This window comes from Dermochelys coriacea, chromosome 5, assembly GCF_009764565.3.
Source record: "Dermochelys coriacea isolate rDerCor1 chromosome 5, rDerCor1.pri.v4, whole genome shotgun sequence".
Taxonomy (NCBI): Eukaryota; Metazoa; Chordata; order Testudines; family Dermochelyidae; genus Dermochelys; species Dermochelys coriacea.
Genome location: NC_050072.1, coordinates 61287951 through 61309546, shown reverse-complemented (window position 1 = coordinate 61309546; position 21596 = coordinate 61287951). Strand labels below are relative to the sequence as shown.

Here is a 21596-nt window from a genome sequence, read left to right as displayed (position 1 = left end):
ATGTCTCTAAAATTATTTTCAAGTTTTTCAGTGAGGTGTTATCTGTAAGTAACTGCTATAGTATATGATATGTTATAAAACAACTGCTGATTGCTGCAGAAGCAGAATGTCACATTTAGCTGTGAATGCAGTCGTTCATTTTGCTTACTTTCTTTATCTACCTAATCATAAGGGCCAAATCCAGTCGGTCTTATGTTGAGTAAAACCTTACTTGGAAGTAGTCTTACTGAAAAATAAGGGAATATGTGAGGATCAAAGTACTACTTAATTTGAATAAGGCTGGTGGACTCTGGTCCTAAGAAAATGTAATGTAGATCTAGTCCCACTCCATTTAGAAATGTTAGTCCTGGAGATTCAGACTTAATACTCTGAAGCTTTGTATCAGATATGTTATGTTATAATGTTACATACATTTAAAGCTTTTTCCTTTCTTGAAAGGATATGCTATATAAAAAAAGTTCATCTTTAAATAATGGAAAAAAGTTTGAATGCTTGGTTTTTTTATTTTCTTTTTAGTGTGGAACAATGCCTTAAAGAGCTACAATCAGAAATAAATGAGACTTGTACTGATGAGCTGTTACAAAACACAACTAACTGCCTTCACTGGTTGAATAACTGCAGTTTCAGTTCCCTCAAACCTTCTTCTACACCTCGTGGAGAGTTGATTGAATTTCTTAAAACTCTGGTAAAAAAAAAAAATCTTCTACAGTTTATATATATTTGGGAAAAAACACTTATACAGTTTTTTTTATTTTTCTGCTATTAATGTATTCTTTTATAGTTTCACAAGAGTGAATATAGAACAGAATTAGAATAAAAGAGTCGGTATCTCTCTTTCTCATTTTGGTATAAATGAGTATCTCTCTTTTTTTGGTATAAATAATAACCAGAGAGACTATAGCCCAGTGGTTAGGGTACTTGTTTGGGATGTGAGAGACTCAGATTCAAGTCTCAGAGTAGCAGCCGTGTTAGTCTGTATCCGCAAAAAGAACAGGAGTACTTGTGGCACCTTAGAGACTAACAAATTTATTTGAGCATAAACTTTTGTGGGCTACAGCCCATTTCATCGGATGCATAGAATGGAATATATAGTAAGAAGATGGATATATATCTTACACACATACAGAGAACATGAAAAGGTAGAAAAGTAGCCATACCAACTGTAAGAGGCTAATTAATTAAGATGAGCTATTATCAGCAGGATGGGGGGGGGAAAAGTTTGTAGTGATAATTAAGATGGCCCATTTAGACAGTTGACAAGAAGGTGTGCGGATACTTAATCTGGGGAAATAGATTCAATATGTGTAATGTCCCAGCCACTCCCATCAACATCTCAGAAATTTTGAACTGAAAATCCCTCAAATAAATTTGATCAGGTCAATCAAAATGTCTTGTTTTGATATTGACCTTCCGTTTAGCTTTTGTACTATAAATTAACTTACCTTGAAGCAACATGTCATTTTGACTCCCAGAATTGATTTTTTTTTCATTTAGAAAATGTCAAAACAGAACATTTTAACAACTTCAAAACTATGTTTTCAAAATGGGAAATTCATCAAAACTGACCTTTTTCACAAAAACTTTTGGTTTTGACAAATCAGCATTTTCTGACAAAAAATAATGGTTCGCTGAAATATTCTCAACCAGCTTTACTCTAGAGGAAGTTGAGCAAACCAGGGTCTGGCTACATGCAATTGGAAGAGCTGATTCTGGGAGAACAGAGCTCTCTGGTTGTAATATCCCATTGTATCATAAATAGCCATGAGACCAGAACTTTGACCCTATTAGTCATTAGAGGCCTTTTCAGATGAAGTAAAACAATACATGCAGTTCTATTACTTCATCAGCTCCATACTTGCTTCCCTTCTTTCTCCCTTACTGATATAGCTGAAATGTAATTTCAACCTGGCACCTGTTAATGTATCAGATCTCATCTAGCCAGGACAAGTACATGGTGCCCCCCACCTTGTCCTGTGGGACCTCAATGCTGGTGCTAAATCCCTTATCAGGTCCTCTCTTTGAGTCCTTCAAGATGGTCTTGGGAAGATTTATTTATCCTTAGAACTGCCTTTATGATGGTTAGTGCTGAGCCGGAAGAACAGGGAAAACACAAGGTTTCTATTTTATGAATTCCTGCCAAGTTTTTCCATGAGCAATAGCTATAATTCCCCCCCCCCACTGAGTCTCAAATTAATTATTTTGATCTGTTCCTCATTTGCCTTCCAGGATGGTTATGCTAACCAGAGTAAAAAGGCTCCATCTTCTGCAAAGACTTAACTGGTAGCTATGAGAGTTGGTGCTTTCCCTTTAGAACTGCGAGGTAGAGCTGATAGAAAAATGCGAGTTATTTTTCACAGGAAATTTTAAATATATATATTTTAAATATCCTGATTTTTTTCCAGTGAAAATCTGAAACAAAAACCTACAAATTTCTATTTGGTTTTCAAAAACTGAGAGCTGAATATTTTTACCAAAAATTAACTGGAAAATGAAAATTTTAAGTGAAAAAGATTTGTTTACTAGTTAAAAAAGACAACAGAACTTTTTTCTTTAAAAATTTCTATCAACATTTTCGGTGCAGTCATTTTTTCATGAAAAAATATTTCAACGAAAAAATTTCTACCAGCAATACAATGGATGTTTTTACATGATCATGTCATTACAGATTTTATACTACAGTCTCTGCCAATGGTAGGTGGTTCCTATGTAGTATGATTCATCAGTCTTTGTTTTTCTAGGTATCTAGCCTATGTTTTTAGAATTAATACTATCTGGAAAGGCATAGAGGGAATGCTAATGCATGTTCTTACCTGTTGGTTTGGTTACTCCAAGTCCTTGTATGCCAGCCCAGACAATACCTTATTGTATTGATAAAAAGAAAAGGAGTACCCGTGGCACCTTAGAGACTAACAAATTTATTAGAGCATAAGCTTTCGTGAGCTACAGCTCACTTCATCGGATGCATCCGATGAAGTGAGCTGTAGCTCACGAAAGCTTATGCTCTAATAAATTTGTTAGTCTCTAAGGTGCCACGGGTACTCCTTTTCTTTTTGCGAATACAGACTAACACGGCTGCTACTCTGAAACCTGTCATTATTGTATTGATGAAATTGAGTTTGAGTTTCTGAAAGTTTTCCTGTGTGTGTTTTAGTTATTTATGGTTGTCATTGCTTAGGGAATCTTTAACTGAACAAAGTCACCAGACACCTATTTTATACAAAAAGTGACATCAGAAAAACTGCTTTTTTTTCCCCATTTCTCTTTATTTATAAGAGAATTTATAGTCTGTGCCTGGGCTAATGTGAAGGGACATGGAGAAATCAAGTTTACTGCTAAGATATTATCATTTTGTAGTTTGCACTTAAAAATAATGTGTATCTTTTAACACAAAGTTAATTTTGTAAATAGAGTTATTCATGCAACATCTCTAAATACTATATAATTTACCATTATTAGCAAAGCTTGCTGAGGAATGAACAAAATCAAGAAGAAATGATACTACACTTTCTTCTGGATCTCTCCAGTCAGTGTGGGGTCTCATTTCCATGTACTCCAAGTGGGACATCTTTTGAGTTAACATCCAGAGCTTCTCTTCATGCCATTGAGGATGATTCATTTATGAATATCAAGACTGTTTGGGATGATGTGAGATTACACCTTCGACGTTTCTTAGTAAATAGACTTCAGAGTCCTCATGAAACAAATACTGCTACTTTAAAACAAATGCAATTTAAAACTCAGTGCATACAACAACTTTTGTTTCTATATCCAGAATCCGAAGTTCTAACCAAGTACCAAAACATGCAGAATAAATTGGTTTCTGAGCTTCTGCAGAACTGTGTTCTATCTAGCTGTGGTGAAACAAACTTTGATAAGGTGGTTCATGGTTACCAAAGTTCAATACCTACACTATGCACAATGATAAAAGAGGATTTGTATATACTAAGTGGTACTATAGATCCTTCCTCAACACTGACGTTTATTAATGAAACTTACCTGGATACTGTCACAGAAGAAATAACAATTCTTCTTGAAAGACTTTGTGAACTGCAGTTCAGAGAAAATGCTCTACATATGATTAAGACAAGCAAGATTTCAAAGAAGCATAGAGGAACAGTTCATGCTTTGGGTTAGTGGCATTTTTATGTTCATTTTAGTTAGATTTTTATATATCTTGTTTATGTTACAGGTTTCTCTCTTTTGGTTGATTATTTCCCATGAAGACAGAGAGGCATGAAATTACCAATTCTAGTTTGATGCTTTTAACAGTATTCATGTAGCTGAATTATTGAAGATATCAGAAGTGTGACCCCAAAATTTTAAAATAGAACATTTTTATAGACATATATACAAAACTGCAATATATTGCCATTGGGTAATAATGTACTGTTGGAATATTAAAAAAAACTAAAATTAAAACTTCCATTGATTGTGTTAGTAGGTATGGGATTACAAATTATTGACCCTGGACAGGGAAAAATACTGCTCTATTCCCCAGAGTTGCTTTGAATGGACTGAAATTGAAAATTTAAAAATTAGACTGCAGCAGCACACACTCAATACATTTAATTATAAAATAGTTGACGCTAAATCCCACATAACTGGTCTGAAAGGTTTAGTATGCAGACTGTCTCTAAAAAAAATCTTGTTTGTTTTTTTTAAATAAATTTCTAATGCTTTTTAAATTGATAGAAATTACTGTACTGATAACTGGTTTCATGTTTTTCAAAAGAAACAACAGTAAAGAGGATCCCACTGTTGACATTAGATAATTTATATACTTGTTTAGCTATTGGTGAATCTGATAACCTTATTCTCAAAGGGAGTACTGAAGGTTTAAAAAATTCAGTTATATAAAATGAAAACTCTTATTATGTAAATGGAAGTGGAGTTGTGGACAGGCATACCATGCACAGTTTTAGAGTGGTATGTAGTAATTATTATGTATTTGTTTATAATAGCATCAACGGTAGGCTAAGTATTTTCTAGAATGAATGAAGAATGAATAGGGAGCTCACAGGCTTACGATAGACATACAAACAAACAGATGGAGCTTGGGGGAAGAGATATAACACAAAGTACTATGTTCCAGGTGGTGGTTTACCAGGTCTCAACAAAATAAGGTTATGTTCATTTATTTTTTTTTAATCAATCTTCATGTCAGTATAAATCAAATAGAAACTCCATTGGTAGAAAGACAGAAGAGCCTCTTCAAGAGAGGAGAAATACGGAGAAGATAGGGGCTTTGTAGGTGAGCAAAGGAAGGCTGGAACATGGATTAGGAGGCAATACAGAAGAAAGCATGCAGACAGTCATGTGATACACTGACATTACTCCTGGAGTGGAAGGGCAATGGGAAACAGGAAGAGGGGAAAAGTAATATAAAGCTCTGAAAGTGGTGACAGGAAGTTTGAATTTGGAGCGCTTAGCAGAAGGTAAGCCAGTGGAGAGATTCAAAGAGGTATACCCAGTAGTTATCAAACTTTTTTGATACTGGTGACCCCTTTCAACAGCAAGCCTCTGAGTGCGAGGTTGTAGAACCTTGATGATGTGCTGGAGAGGTTTTAGTTGGGTGCTATAGGTGACGGCTAGTGGCATTCTGTTACTTTCTTTGTTGGGCCTGTCTTGTACTAGGTGACTTCTCTGTACCCTTCTGGCTCTGTCAGTCTGTTTCTTCACTTCACCAGGTGGGTATTGCAGTTTTAAAAACACTTGATAGAGATTCTGTAGGTTTTTGTCTCTTTCTGAGGGATCGGAGCAAATGCGGTTGTATCTTAGAACTTGGCTGTAGACAATGGATCGTGTGATGTGGTCTCGATGAAAGCTGGAGGCATGCAGGTAGGTATAGCGGTCAGTAGGTTTCTGGTATAGGGTGGTGTTTACATGACCATCGCTTATTAGCACTGTAATGTCTAGGAAGTGGAACTCTTGCGTGAGCTGGTCCCGGCTGAGGTTGACGGTAGGATGGAAATCGTTGAAATCTTGGTGGAATTCCTCTCGGGCCTCCTTCTCATGCGTCCAGATAATGAAGATGTCATCAGTGTAGCACAAGTAGAGTAGGAGTATAAGAGGATGATAGCTGAGAAAGCATTGTTCTAAGTCAGCCATAAAAATGTTGGCATACTGAGGGGCCATGTGGGTACCGATAACAGTCCTGCTGACTTGAAGGTATTAATTGTCCCCAAATCTGAAATAGTTGTGGATGAGGACAAAGTCCAGCCACCAGGTTTGCCGTGATGGTATCGGGGATGCTATTCCTGATGGCTTGTAGTCCATCTTTGTGTGGAATCTTGATGTAGAGGGTTTCTACATCCATAGTGGATAGGATGGTGTTTTCTGGAAGATCACCAAAGGACTGTAGTTTCCTCAGGAGTCAGTGGTGTCTCGAAGATAGCTAGGAGTGCTGGTAGCATAGGGCCTGAGGAGAGAGTCTATATAGCCAGATAATCCTGCTGTCAGGGTGCCAATGCCTGAGATGATGGGGTGTTCAGGATTCCCAGGCTTATGGATTTTGGGTAGCAGGTAGAATACCCCTGGCTGGGGCTCTAGTGCCAGTGTATTCATCAGGATCATTTTTATTACTGTATTCTGCTCCTTATTTTTTTAAAAAAGGTAGATAAAATTACTTAAAAGTAAATCTTGGTATTCTGCTTTGTAGCTGTTATACTAACTTTCCATAAAATCCAACAGCAGAGATTTGTGAAAAGATGGTAAAGGTCATATTTTTGGCTGCAGCCTTCAATTTTGCACCTGCAAAATGTATGTGAAAGTGGTTGTGTCTACAGAAATGTATACACAGCTGTTTGTTTGCATACAATATAGATTTGTTTTTTGTTTTTTTTTGCAGGTGCAAAATCAGAGGCCCTGGTTATGGCTGGGTGTAGACTGTTGTTATCCTCATTGTAGAATAAAGACTTTTCTGAGTTGTATGGAAATTTTTTGTATAAGAAAACACTAGTTCTCTAGTATTAACCCAATGAAGACACTTGAAAATGCCAGAGGAATAGAGTGGGCAGCTGAGGAAATCACCCACCCACTAAGGCAACCCAACATTCAGGTGACTGTTGGAGACTTTTAAATGTAATATTGTTTTCAAGAAAATATATTGAAATAAATGTCTGTTTTCATTATTTACTATTAATTTGCTGTTAACTAAATAACCTGTGTTTTGACTACTCCAAATAAGTTTCATGGGGCCCATACTCAAGCCCTCCCATGTAAATAGCTAGTATGAACACAATATTGACCATTGCCAGCATCTCAGCCCCATAAAATGAATATGTGGATTGTGTGCATAAATGCATGTATTTGTTCCTACAGGTTGTCAAGTTCATAATCTTATTCTATACATTACGTCATGCTCTATAGCAGTGGTTCTTAACCTTTACTGCAGCCTGCACCCCTTTGGTTCTCAAAATATGTTCTCACACCCCTTATCAAAAATCAAAATATGTTCTCGCACCCGTATCAAAAATCGTTGAAGTAGGTCAGTTCTTTAAACCTAGATATATTTTTGTACATTACAGTAATCATCAAAAAATGTCTAATGTTAATAAATACATAGGGTTGATTAAACAAATTAGTTGTACTTATGTGCCTGTGCTTAATTGTGTTTTTGATGATTTACCTTCTAAAAAAATCTGGCATGTCTCGCATCCCCAGAAAGGGCATTTCGCACCCCCAGGCAGTGCATCCACCCCAGGTTAAGAACCCCTGGTCTATAGTGTGCATTGCCTGAAAGTTCATTAGCCAGACATCAAGCTTCTATAACAGCAGTTCATAGAATCATAGAATATCAGGGTTGGAAGGGACCTCAGGAGATCATCTAGTCCAACCCCTTGCTCAAAGCAGGAACAATCCCCAACTAAATCATCCCAGCCAGGGCTTTGTCAAGCCTGACCTTAAAAACTTCTAAGGAAGGAGGTTCCTCCACCTCCCAAGGTAACGCATTCCAGTGCTTCACCACCCTCCTAATGAAAAAGTTTTTCCTAATATCCAACCTAAACCTACCCCACTGCAACTTGAGACCATTACTCCTCGTTCTGTCATCTGCTACCACTGAGAACAGTCTAGATCCATCCTCTTTGGAACCCCCTTTCAGGTAGTTGAAAGTAGCTATCAAATCCCCCCTCATTCTTCTCTTCAGCAGACTAAACAATCCCAGTTCCCTCAGCCTCTCCTCATAAGTGTGTGTTCCAGTCCCCAAACATTTTTGTTGCCCTCCACTGGACATTTTCCAATTTTTCCACATCCTTCTTGTAGTGTGCAGCGCATCCGGCCCCATGGACTTGTGCTTGTTCAGCTTTTCTAAATAGTCCCGGACCACTTCTTTCTCCACAGAGGGCTGGTTACCTCCTCCTCATGCTGTGCTGCCCAGTGCAGTAGTCTGGGAGCTGACCTTGTTTGTGAAGACAGAGGCAAAAAAAGCATTGAGTACATTACCTTTTTCCACATCCTCTGTCACTAGGTTTCCTCCCTCATTCAGTAAGGGGCCAACACTTTCCTTGATTTTCTTCTTGTTACTAACATACCTGTAGAAACCCTTCTTGTTACTCTTAACATCTCTTAGTAGCTGCAGCTCCAGGTGTGATTTGGCCTTCCTGATTTCACTCCTGTATGCCCGAGCAATATTTTTATACTCTTCTCTTGTCATTTGTCCAATCTTCCACTTCTTCTAAGCTTCTTTTTTTTGTTTGTCTAGTTTGTCTAGAACAGTGGTCTCCAACCTTTTTATGCACAAGATCACTTTTTGAATTTAAGATCAACCCAGGATCTACCTCACCCCTTCCCTGAGGCCCTGCCCTGCTCACGCCATTTCCCCCTCCCTCCATCGCTCACTCCCCCCCACCCTCACTCACTTTCACAGGGCTGGGGAAGCGCGGTGGTGGGGTGCAGGCTCTGGGGTGGGGCCGAAGGGTATGGAGCATGGGAGAGGCCTCCGGGCTGAGCCTGGGAGAGTGGGTTGGGGTGCATGAGGGGGTGAGTGGTGCAAGCTCTAGGAGGGAGTTTTGTCTGCAGGAGGAGGCTCGGGGATGGGGGTTGAGGTGCAGGAGGGGGTGAGGGCTCTGAGTGGGAGTTTGGGTGCAGGAGGGGATTCTGGGCTGGGGTAAGGGGTTGAGGTGCAGGAGGGGGTGTGAAGTGCTCTGGCTGGGAGGTGCTTACCACAGGCGGCTCCCGGTCAGTGGTGCAGTGGGGCTAAGGCAGTCTGCCTGCCTGCCCTGGTCCCACTCTGCTCCCAGAAGCGGCTGGCATGTCTCTGCATCCCCTGTGGGGAGGAGCAGCAGGTGACTCCGCAAGTTGCTGATGCCCCTGCCTGCAAGCGCCACCCCCACAGCTCCTATTGGCTGGGAACAGTGGCCAATGGAAGCTGCAGGAGCAGGCAGCATGCTAAGCCCCACTCCCCCCACATCCCCAGTGCCACAAGTACCACCCCCGCAGCTCCCATTGGCCACAGTTCCCAGCCAATGGGAGCTGTGGAGTTGGCGCTGGGGGTGTGGGGGCAGTGGCAGCATGAGGAGCTGCCTGCCTCCCCACCCTCTCCCCCAGGGGCCTCAGAGACATGCCAACCGCTTCCGGGAGCAGCGTGGGGCCAGGATAGGCAGGCAGTCTGCCTTAGCCCTGCTGCGCAGTCCGAGATCACGATCGCCTGGCAGAGGCTCCAGGATCGATCAGTTGATTGCAATCAACTGGCTGGTGAGCACTGGTCTAGAACATAGAATCATAGAAATATAGTACTGGAATGGACCTCAATAGGTTATCTAATCCAGCCTCCTGCACTGAGTCAGGATTAAGTATTATCTAGACCATCCCTTACAGGTTTTTGTCTAGCTAATTCTTAATAACCACCAATGATGGAGATTGCACAACCTCCCTAGGTAATTTGTTCCAGTGCTTAACTACCCTTACAGTTAGGTTAGACATTTGGAAAAACTTCCTAAGTCTCCTTGCTGCAATTTAAGACCATTTAAGACCACCTCAGTGGTTAAGGAGAACAATTTATCACTCTCCTCTTTTATGTAGTTGAAGACTGTTAACGTGTCCCCCCTCAATCTTCTCTTCTCCAGACTAAACAAGCACAATTTTTTAGTCTTCCCTCATAGGACATATTTTCTAGACCTTCAGTCTTTTTTGTTGCTGTCCTATGGACTTCCTCCACAATTTGTCCACATTTTTCCCAAAGTGTGATGTCCAAAACTGAACACAATACTCGAGTTGAACCCTTATCAGTGCTGAGTAGAGTGGAAGAATTACTTCTTGTGTCCTGCTTACAACACTCCTGCTAATACATCCCAGAATGTTGTTCTCTTTTTTTGGCAACAAAATTATGTTGTTGACTCTCATTTAGTTTGTGATCTACTGTAACCTCCAGATCCTTTTCTGCATTATTATTTCCTCGGCAGTCATTTCCCATTTTATATTTGTGCAATTGATTATTTCTTCCTAAGTGTAGTATTTTGCATTTGTCCTTACTGAATTTCATCCTATTTATTTCAGACCATTTCTCCAGTTTTCCAAGATCATTTTGAATTCTAATCCTGTCCTCCAAATTGCTTGTAATGCCTCCCAGCTTGGTATCATCCGCAGACTTTGAGTGTACTCTCTATGCCATTATCCAAATAATTTATGAAGATACTAAATAGAACCAGACCCAGGACAGATCCCTGTAGGAACCCAATCACTGTGCCCTCTCAGCTCTATTGTGATTTCTTAGTAGTCTGAGTTTATCAATTGCACACTGGAAATAAAGAATGATACTCTGTATTCACAGTCAGCAGTCCAGAGTTAAACACCTGATGTGAAGGCAAAATTACGAGGATTTTTTTTCTTGTTGAAGGGGGATTTCATTCTCCACTGTGTTTTAAGAGTTGATTAAATCAATTTAAATGGGTTTTAGGACTTGTCTACTCCTGAAAAGTTACTAGAATAGGTATACTGGATTTTTTATTGTCCTGGCCATACCAGAGATATGGCTTCATTTGGCTATGGCTTTATTAAGTCATCTGGGAAATACCTGGCAATAAATCAGAGGGTGTAGATCCATTCTTTCCTTAATTGTTTGCACGTGTTTGGAGTGGACAGCATCCCTTCCCACTCCACTTCCTCCCCTTGTATGAGGGCTAAGGAAGCTCTGAAAAGGGGGTTGTCTCCCTGGTGTACCAAACATAGGTGTCCCAGCTCCACTTCCTCTGCTTCCTTATGGGGTATCTTCCCCTAAGTTCGCTTCTAATGCTTGTTTATCAGGAAACTGTACCCCTTTATGGAATGAGTACCTTCACTGGACACCTGCCACAAGACGCCAGCAACTGGCCTGGCTCCGTTCCCTCCATTCCTAGTTGTGTTCCCAGAAAGTTAAAAATTCGCTCATGAACTTCGGCCAAAAATATGGATGTCCCATGCTTCGTTAGGTGTATTCCATTGTCCATAAATGACCTGGGTACCCTATGCAGTATTTTCTGATGGGTGATTTTGGATGGATAATTCGTTCACGTACAAATTTAGGCATCTCCTGATTCATTGCCTTCTCTCATTGTCAACCCATGTAGCCCTGGTGTTTCCCTGCCACAACCTCTGTTGCAGCATGTCAGAACAATTTATAATCACCCCTGAGAAAAGCTCCTGGATCTGCCCCAAATCCCTCTTTTCCCTGATGATTGTCAACCCGCTTACAAATTCCCAAATCATTTTCAAATTCAGGTGAACAATAATCATGTATGGCAGTGGCTCCCTGGCTGCCAAAAACTGTGAGAAAGACAACAGCTGGTTGCAGAACATGTGCCTCCATTCATGCCAAACCTCTGTGTAGACCCTCTTTTTCTAGAACGGCTTTTTTGGTAAATTACCAAAAAGCGTAGACAAGCCCTTAGTTTCTAAGTGGACTTTACTAATGAGAGCTCATATTTAAATCTTAATTAGGGCCTTGGACATCACTCCCTCACCACTGACACTGGGAGTAAAATTCCACATTTATCCGTATGTCCGGTAATGTACAGCTGTGCCAGGTTGCCTTGGCAATGACCTTCATTTTGACATGGAAAGACTACAGTCACTAAGAATGGAGGGAGGCAGGGCGAGAGAGGGGAGAGAGAAAATTCACTGCTTTCTCAGCTGAATGGCAGTTCTGCCAATGTGTTTCCTATGTTTTTGATGCAAGCTGCCTTTGCCCTCTGGGAACTCCCAAACCAGCATATTTCAAACCACCAGGATAATGTAATCTAAGATATTCGATTGGGACTCTTGTTTTTATTTACTAAGTGCACCCTGAGAGAAATGTGATTTTGATAGGAACTATAGTAATTGATCCTACTGTATAAGAGTGAAAAAAAGAAAAGAAAAGAAAACAGAAAACAATGAAACTGCACTAGAACCTTGCAAAATTTAATATAGATGGACTACTTCTGTCTGGAAAATAAAGGCAAGCTATAACAAGCTTTAAAAGATTTATAAAACTTTCAGATATTTCATATATAATGATTTATTTGTGAAATAATGGTTTATCAATTTTGCTTTCATACACTGTTGTACCGGTTATCTGAATGTATTGCAAAATATTGTAATGGACTTCTTTTCCTCTATTATCCATGAAGCATGTGAGTGTGGTTTGAGAGAAATGCTGGAGGAATGGGAATTGAAATGAAACATTCTTTTGGGGGTTGGAGTCTATGGTCACCATCTCTAGGTGAAGCTGTATTATGGCTTGATCCTGCTCCCATTGAAGTAAGTGGCAAAATTCCCATTGACTTGAATGATGCAGGATCAAGCCTTTACTGCTTGGGCTGCATTCAAATTTGTGGGTTTTTCAGACAACATTTTCTTGGGTACCCTGATACAGTGTTCCTGTCTCCCGTATGTTAAACTATAAAAAACATCCCTAAAGAAACTTCAGCCTGCTTTTAGAAATATTAGTTTGAAAATGCTCAAATAAATAGCTTTTTTTAAAATATGAATTATTGTTTAATCAAAGAAACTTCAGAAAGGTGAGCTAACAAAAGTATCAATAATAGTCATTCATTATATTTGAGTTTTATAACAATGTTGCTTCAATATTTCCACATGAAAAAATATGCTCCTTAAAATGTTGTCAAAATTAAAATATTTCAAAAAATATTAAAACCAGATATTATGTTTCCTAGTATATTTCAGTATCTAATGCAGGGAAGTGTTGTTTATCCCAGGTAAACTTCTTACTCAGTTCTGTTCCCCCCTTTTCCTGCCCTTCCCCCCCCCCGCACCCTTCTCCTAGATTTCTAATATGTGTGACAGGATCGGGCCAGATGGCTACAGGAGAGTGATCCTATTGGGATCTGGGAAGTGGGTGGGTGAAGCCCACCTATTGCTAAAGGATCCCCCCCAGCCTAAGAGGGGGATCCACAGGACCTGGACACCAAATGAGTACGGGGGACAACTAATGAAATAACAGGGGCAGGAGTATGGTCAAAGGGTCATACAGGAGAGTGATCGAAGGAAGATATATTAGCCCCAGGTTAAGTAGATCCCTTTTCCCAGGGTAAGGTAACAGGAAAGGTTCCAGAACAATCAGGAACTTTCTGAAAACAATTAAGGCAGACAGGCTGATTAGAATACCTGCAGCCAATCAAGAAACTGCTAGAATTAATTAAGGCAGGCTAATCAGGGCACCTGGATTTAAAAAGGAGCTCACTTCAGTTTGTGGTGTGTGCGAGGAGCTGGGAGCAAGAGGCACAAGAAGCTGAGAGTGAGAGGCATACTACTGGAAGACTGAGAAGTACAAGCATTATCAGACATCAGGAGGGAGGACCTGTGGTGAGAATAAAGAAGGTGTTGGGAAGAGGCAGTAGCCCAGGGAGTTGTAGCAGTCACGGAGCTGTTACAGGAGCCACTGTAGACAGCTGCAAGCTACAGGGCCCTGGGATGGAACCTGGAGTAGAAGGCGGGACCAGGTTTCCTCCATCCCCCTAACTCCCTACTTGGTACCAGTGGAGTTGAACTGGAATGTGGATTCCACCAGAGGGGAAGGTCTCTGGCCTGTTCCCCACTCTACTAGGTAGATCAGCAGAGACTGTGGGGATTGTTCTTCCTTTCCCCATGCTGGCCAGTGATGAGGCTAACTGAGTGAACAGCAGATTTGAGCCACTAAAGTGGCCAAACTGAGGGCTGCCATGAACCTCTGAGGCAAGAAAATCCGCCAATAAGCACAGTACCCACCAAGGTAGAGGAGGAACTTTATCACATATGATACTTTTCAAAAATAATTGCAATAAGTCTATTAAACGTGGATCATATTTTTTACCTTTTTAATCTGTTCTCCAATTCCTTTGTTTACAAAAAATGTTAAGCTAGTTTAATCAGGCTTTACCAATCCATCCCAGTCCTTCATATCCTTTGGATGAAGAAATAGCTACTCCTATAAATTATTTGCTTTTAATCAAAGAAAGTTCAAAAATCATAAATTAAACAAAAATATGATATATTACAGGTTTGTGTAATACTCCTAAAAGTGTGTAATTTCTTTGGTTTGCTTATATACAAGGTGTTTTATTTTCTACTTCAATAGTCTGCTCACTATTATTCTGATGCTAAAATTTAACATTTATAGTTGTATTTGTTTTTTTTCTAATATACACTATTTTAAAAGTGTCTTAAGTTCCTACTCTTTTTTATTCTTCATTTAACAATAGGCTTGCCAAAAGAACATCAAACTCTGCAGAAACACTGATTTAGTGGATTGTACCGTACTTACAAGTCCTATTTTGCATGCTTAGATAATGAATATCTTTTAAATTCTTAATTAGCATTTACTTCATTAAATGTGAGCTAGTGATAATATGTGGATCAAATCCAGTATGTAAGAGGCAGAACTGCTCCACAAGTGGTACTGCAGGTGCTCCCCACCATACTCTGAAAGGTTTGGCTGCTGGCTTGGGGCAGGGCAGCCTCTGTCATAACTGCAGGCAAGCTTCTTCGCTAGCCTGCTGGTTCTTGGTTGGTCAGTATTTCCTCCTGGCCTTCTTGGCCTCTGGAGGACTGTCGTCTTGGTTGCACGGTCTGAATGGCTTTTCCTTGGTTGGGGAGCATCAGGGTGCTGATGCCTTCAGCGGGAGGTGGAGAAGGCCTGTTAGACCCCATCACACAGTGGCTGACTATATATTAAAAATCTGATTGCAGAGTGGAACCACAGAAAAAAACTATTAAGGTTTCTCCCGTGCATTTTCTGTCAACACTCTCACGAAGTAACATTAATTCAAATACTTTAACCCAAAGGTATCTGTAAAGTCCTCCCTTCCAACAAACTCTCTTTCACTTTCAACATATAACCAACTTCAGTTCACACGTTCATTTCCTCTAAATCACGTTCAAATGCAAATTTGATATCTGATCTCAGCTAGTTTGATATGTTCTCTCTACATATGCATGTACTTGTAAAGCATTTGTGTTTTTCAAATATGAAATTGGAGTTAAGGTTTGCATCTGACTATGACAGAGTAATTGGGTGTCTGCATTGGGATTGAGAGCTGAAAGAGAAGTGGACTTTATGGAGGGGCTTGCTGCGAGTGTTATTTGGGACAAGGGCCTCCGGTTGAGGAGAACTGAATTTCTGTATACCATTGCCTCTATGCTCCAGAGGCTCCCCGTGGTGCCCGTATTTGGTGTAGTGGAGATGCTGAGGCAGCAGTGCCATTGGTGGCCAAGTATCTATGAGCCAGTGCCTTGGTGCATACCCTCAATTCTGTACTACCACACAAGATACCTCACCCAGCTCTGCTTCCCCAGACATTGCAGGTTCTCCTTTCACAGAGTCGTCTTTTTCTTCTGGTCCCCCATAGCCCTACTCAAACCCTAATGCAGCTTCGTTTCTCTATTCATTTCCTGACTGTAACCATCATGGCCACTTACACCCTTGATTCCTACAGCTTTGCTCAGTCCTTCAGTTCTCCCATACTGTTCCTGTTTGCAAGATCATCATCATCATGGTGAGCCAAATTTGAGTGCGCTAATGTCTGACACAGAAATATCGATATTGTGCTCATCCCAAATACTCTGCCCTGTACCACTTTCATTTATACTCTGAGCCCCTACTTACTGCCTGCTTAACTCTTCAGCACTGCAGTTTCCTGAGACCAGCGCTTTTTACCTTCCCAAAGTCTTGCTTACCTCTAGGTCCTCTTCAGTTTACCCCCATACTTTCTGCTGTCCAACCTGCTTAAATGGGTCTCCAGAGATGGGGCTATATGTGAGGAGCTGATCTGGGAGATAGTGAGGGACAGTGGGCAGTGTTGGAAAGCAGAAGTAGCTGGCTGAACTGGATAGTTCCTGACCTTTCCAGCAATGAATTAGGGTATGATAAATTTGGAAAATAATATTTTAATTTTTCTATCCCTGAGCATTTATGAGAGTTTGTCAGTGTGTGAAGTTCAGAATTTGTGGTGAGTATGATTGTCTACCTGTGGGAACCTCAAAAACCCAAACCCTCATTAGAATCTCAGGAAATCTCAGACTCTCAGGAAATCTCAGACTGAGAATATTCTAGGGCAAATTCAGTTGATTGACCTGTGAAGAGTAGCATGTTAAATTTGGAGACTAAACGTTTAAGTATGAAATGTAGATATTGTAATTCTGTTTTAAGATCTCAACACAATCTTCATGAGGAAGCTACTATTATGCCTCTCCATTCTTCCTCTGGCTACTTGGCTCTCATTCTCTTGTCTCTATTCTATCTCCTGGCCACTATTCCCAATTGTCAATTTTAGGAGCATGGAACTTCTTATATTCCTAGAACTCTCTTTGACTGGAAAAACTCAGTGAAAGGCTGTTTATACTGTTTTGAGATTTTAAATGTTCAAATGCCAGGAAATCTATCCTGTTTCATATATTATGAAAGTTCTTTTATTTAACAATGAGCAATGTGATTTGCTGTTAGACTTGTAACTAATACGTTACAAATGTAGATGAAGTATGTTTTTTTAATTAGACATACAGGTGTAACTTGATATACACTGAACAAACATGTTCCACATCGCTGTGTGAGATTCTCTAAAATGATAACAGTAGTAATTCACATAAATTTACAATGGTGTTGCAATCGGTTTAATCTCCAGAAGCATTCTTGAGATCAGTGGTCTCTGACACCCAGTGAAAATGGCAAAGTTTGCATGCTCAGCCCATTATTCTTCTCAGCTATCTCCATTTGTTTTGAAAATAGGCAAAGTAATTAGTATTTAATACAGATAAAATGTCAAACTTGGATGCCTAAAGTTAGCACTTAAAAATTTTCTGATTTTCAGAGATTGTGAACACCAAAGTCTTTAATTGAAGTGAAAGCGATCTGTGGGATAAGCCACTTTTATTTAGGTGTCTAAATATGGATGTGGGTATCTAAGCCTTAGGCACCTACTGCATTTGAAAATTTTGTGTAAGGTGTGTCTCGTTTGTTAAACAGTTCTGTAGTTCTTTGGCACCAAAAGTTGTCATAATCAAGCTACATTTGGGGAGTTTTGAATTTTTGTAACTCAAAATGAAAGTGTGTGGTATGGTTTGTGGGGGTTTCCTCCTCCCCCCTCTAATTTTGTAAGAAAGCTGAAGACTTCAAAAAAAATGAACCTGAAAAGAATGGTACTGTCTCAAATTATGGGTCTTGTATAGAATCTCCTTTTCTTCACCAGTTCTTGTGTCAAACTAGCACTGCTAAGTTTTGGTGTCAAAGGCTTCTGGGCACCTCTATAAGAAAACAACAGATTGTCTTGTTTTGTTTGTTTGTTTGTTTGTTTGTCATGGACTGTTTTGATCTCAGCTGCTGTAGTTTATTACCAAGAACACACAAAAATAAGCTAACAAATTCTGTTTCATGCAGAAGTGTAGAAACTTTAATATTATCTAAATACGTCTCCACACTAAGGAGCATAGACATAAGCATATAAATTAATTTTAAAAGTTTGGGTTTTACCATGTATAGCATATTTTCAGCAAGCCTTTCTTTGAGGTATGGGAAGAAGAACATAACCCAACTAGAGTGATAGTTTTTAGGGCACCTAGCAGCATCTGTAGGAGCAGTGCTACAGGAGGCTACACAAAACCACAAGGACTGTTGGAATGAATAGGGCATATGTGAAAAGGGCCCTTGCATCTTAAGGACCTCCCAACATCCATATAGTGTGTGGTAGTCCATGAGTGTAGGAAGCTGGATCCCCAATGACTTATATAGGAGGCATGGCCAAACCCTACCTTTTCCAAAAGGGAAAAATTAGGAAGAAAAAAGCTGTGAATTAAAACTCTTGCTATTTCTGTTCTCCTGTGGGTGGTTAACCTGTATGGGGAAGCATACAGGGCATTAGTGAGGATTAAGTTGAGTGGTACTATAACTTAATTATAAACTTCTGGGTTTTTAAATATTAGAAAATGTGTTTATTTTATTTTTCAAATTCAACCATTAATACTTTAAACCAATCAGTGTTCCAAAGCACTTGAGCATATACACAACTTTAAGCATGAGTAGTTCCACTCGCTTCAATGAGATTCAACACTTTTCTGAACTGGACTGAGCTAAACAAGTGACTTTTAGATAAAGCAATCAGTTTTGTGCAATAACAAAGAAAATGTTAAATACATAGCAATAAAATGGTAATTTTCCATTGCCTCAGTAAATCGGATGCTTAGTTTCCTTTATTCATGTATCTTAATTTTTGTACTGGTAGGTGAATTAACATTCAGATTCAGACTCTTCAACAGGTAATATTTAGCATCCATTTAATGAACAGGGCACAAAGCATTGGTTGATCGATGTAATAGGAAAACAATAGGTGCACAAATTCTGATGCTGATTTCTGCATCTGTTTTTATTCCTTGAAAAATATATAGGATTTTGACAGCAGAAAACAAATCCTGTTACCCAGAGAGAACAAAATAGTGACTAATTGTCTTTGCATTTAATGCAGGAAATAATGTGTTTTGTGGGCTCTTTGTCACGTATTATTTATTCCAGTGGTTCTCAAACTTTTGTACTGGTGACCCCTTTCACATAGCAAGCCTCTGAGTGTAACCCCCGCCTTATAAACTAAAAACACTTTTTTTATATATTTAACATCATTATAAATGCTGGAAGCAAAGTGGGATTTGGGGTGGAGGCTGACCCCCATGTAATAATCTTGTGACCCCCTGAGGGATCCCGAACCCCAATTGAGAACTTTTTATTCTTATCCTTGGAAGAAGTGCATTTGATTTTTACCACACAGTTTCTGAAATGAAAATAATGTGTAATTCTGAGTGGAAAATAAAACCATCTGTTTTAATACACAGAGTTGAAGTTTATAAACAAAAAAAGAAATATTCTCTTAAAGGCCATATGAACATAATACCCTAGAATCACAAGTGTGTTTCTAGTGGGAGTGCAACATTTCCTTAAAAATTACAAAAGCATTAATCTTGTTACTTTTTAAGCTTGTAGTAGGGGGTAAAATAACAGTAGTTAAATTACTGAAATCTCAGTTGAACTGTCAGAATTTCAAAGCTGGTAGCATGCCTGAATTCCTTCTTGCTTTTTGGAGCTGTTGCTTCAAATCACTTATTAACCACATAATGTGAAGACTGAGAGTGGAATCTCATTACTGACCCTTTGTCATAACAAAAAGATGTCTATGTTGTTGTTCTTATTATTGTTATATTTGTTTTGATTTACTTGAAAAAATTATAGGATATAGCTAATTTGAATTCAAAATTATTTGCATTGTGTAATTAGTGATGCAATTTTATTTTGTATGATGTATGCTATCCTTTTATGTAATGATGAAGATACTAAATTTTATGTCTATCTTTTAAGCCCCTGAATCAGTTTTCTGAATTCTACAGATGTTGAAGGAGATATATACCCAAATTGAAAAATTTTTTTTTTGCTTTAAAATATCTACAGTTAGCAAACTAATTATCTTCCTCTAAATGCTTCCTCAGCATACCTGGGTGTTTTTCCTAAGGGTGAAAAGAACATTTAACTCACCATGCCCCCTAATTATTGCATTCTCCTCCCAAGTATAAAAGATTAAAGTGATTTACTCTTCAGTCTGAATTTTGCTTGAGTGATCAGAGGTCAGTTTGAGATTTATATACTGTAATACTCTTTAATAATAAGTAAGTGTGTGTGTGTGAGAGAGAGAGAGAAGTTGAGATAGGATTATTAAATTAGGCTCTCTTTCTTTGAGAATATATAGTTATAAAAAGGAAACCATGTTGAACTATGAAAGATAAGAGAAGACAGACTTTAAAGAAGTTCCCCTAAAGAGGCTCCTATGGTATATTTGAAAAGAAAATTATTACATGACTCTTTTCAACAGGTATGTCTTACTATCTCCTGAGCACAACTGAATTAGGTATTCCTTGCTGAGGTACTGTTAAGATTTGGAACATTTGTTTGTCCTCTCTATTACTAACCACATAAGCATAGAAAATGTCATTTTTAAAAGATAAATTCAGTTTATTTTAGTCACAAAGTACTGCTGTCTTGAAAAAAATCACATTTATTTAAAATTGAGGGGACTTGACACATCAACAAAAAGGATGTCATATATTCAGTTAGCATATGCTTCTGTTTCTCACATTGACCAAAGTGTGCAAATGCAAAAATATGTTGTCTTTAATCAAGTGCTTTTAATACACAGTAAATTAATTTTTTTAAATAAAATTTTAGGTTTATTTTAAATCCTTTTTTATATTACTTGCTGATCTAACTACGGGTGTCAGGAGCATAGTTCCAATGTTCCTTCTGTGTCTGATCTACAGAGGGTATAAGTCTGTTACAGCCCTACCTACAGAGCATGGTTTTTTAGCTCAAAATGTATCAGTTCATGCTCTTAATTCCGAAGGTGCATGGTTCAATCCCCAGTATTCTCCAAAATGTGGACTTGTCTGGGATTTGGGTTGCTGCGGTCCTCAGACATTCAGGAAAAGCTTCATCTGTCTAGAAGCATGCAATTTACTAGTCTCTCTCTATCTAAGAGCAGTAACAGGCAGACATCTGTGGTTCCAGTACAGAGGAGGACATGCTGACCAGTGGGTTACATAAATAACTTGTGTACTTCTACAGAAAGTGTGATGAGATAGAGTGGGTCAGAGAGTCACCGTCAATTTAGATGCTCTAGAACAGGCATGAGGGTGGTACACCTGCAAGATGCTGGGATTCGCAATATATAATCCTTGCAGGTCTTTTCTGCTCCCAATATCTTTGACTGTGTGACAGTTGCACCAGTCAATTAACACCTTGTAAATTTCAGACAGCTTCAGGTAAACTATCCTTTTGTTATACAGGCTACTGGGAAAGTCCAACTTCTTCCATAATGAGACTACAGGAAGGATTTTTAGTTCATGTCTAGAGATGTGATTTAAGACTATACTCTCATCTCAATGTGTATACATGTGAAACTGCTCTTATGCACATAAATCCACCACATAGAAAGATAAGGATATAATCTAACTCTTTTTATATTCAACATTGTAAGGACTTTATAGATTCGTTCCGTCAAATCTTAAAATTGAATATCTGCTCACATTATGAATGCCTACATTCATTTCTAATTTGTCTATATTCTTTCCAAAAATATCCATAAGAACTCTGGTGGTTTTGCCAAAGTTATGAAATA

The 21596-nt window shown here is 39.1% G+C and overlaps 1 protein-coding gene across 10 annotated transcripts in view; it reads left to right on the top strand.

The window, feature by feature from the left end:
- KIAA0825 (KIAA0825 ortholog) overlaps window positions 1-21596 on the top strand; it is a 423444-nt gene that overhangs the window by 119610 nt on the left and 282238 nt on the right. For 9 of the 10 annotated variants that reach the window (XM_043514581.1, XM_038403489.2, XM_043514582.1 and 6 more), the window contains 2 exons: window positions 517-685; window positions 3457-4129. In XM_043514581.1, coding sequence (XP_043370516.1) covers window positions 517-685; window positions 3457-4129 — 842 coding nt within the window. Of the gene's footprint in view, window positions 1-516; window positions 686-3456; window positions 5593-21596 lie in introns of those variants that run through there. The other variant, XM_043514587.1, reaches the window with a different exon arrangement.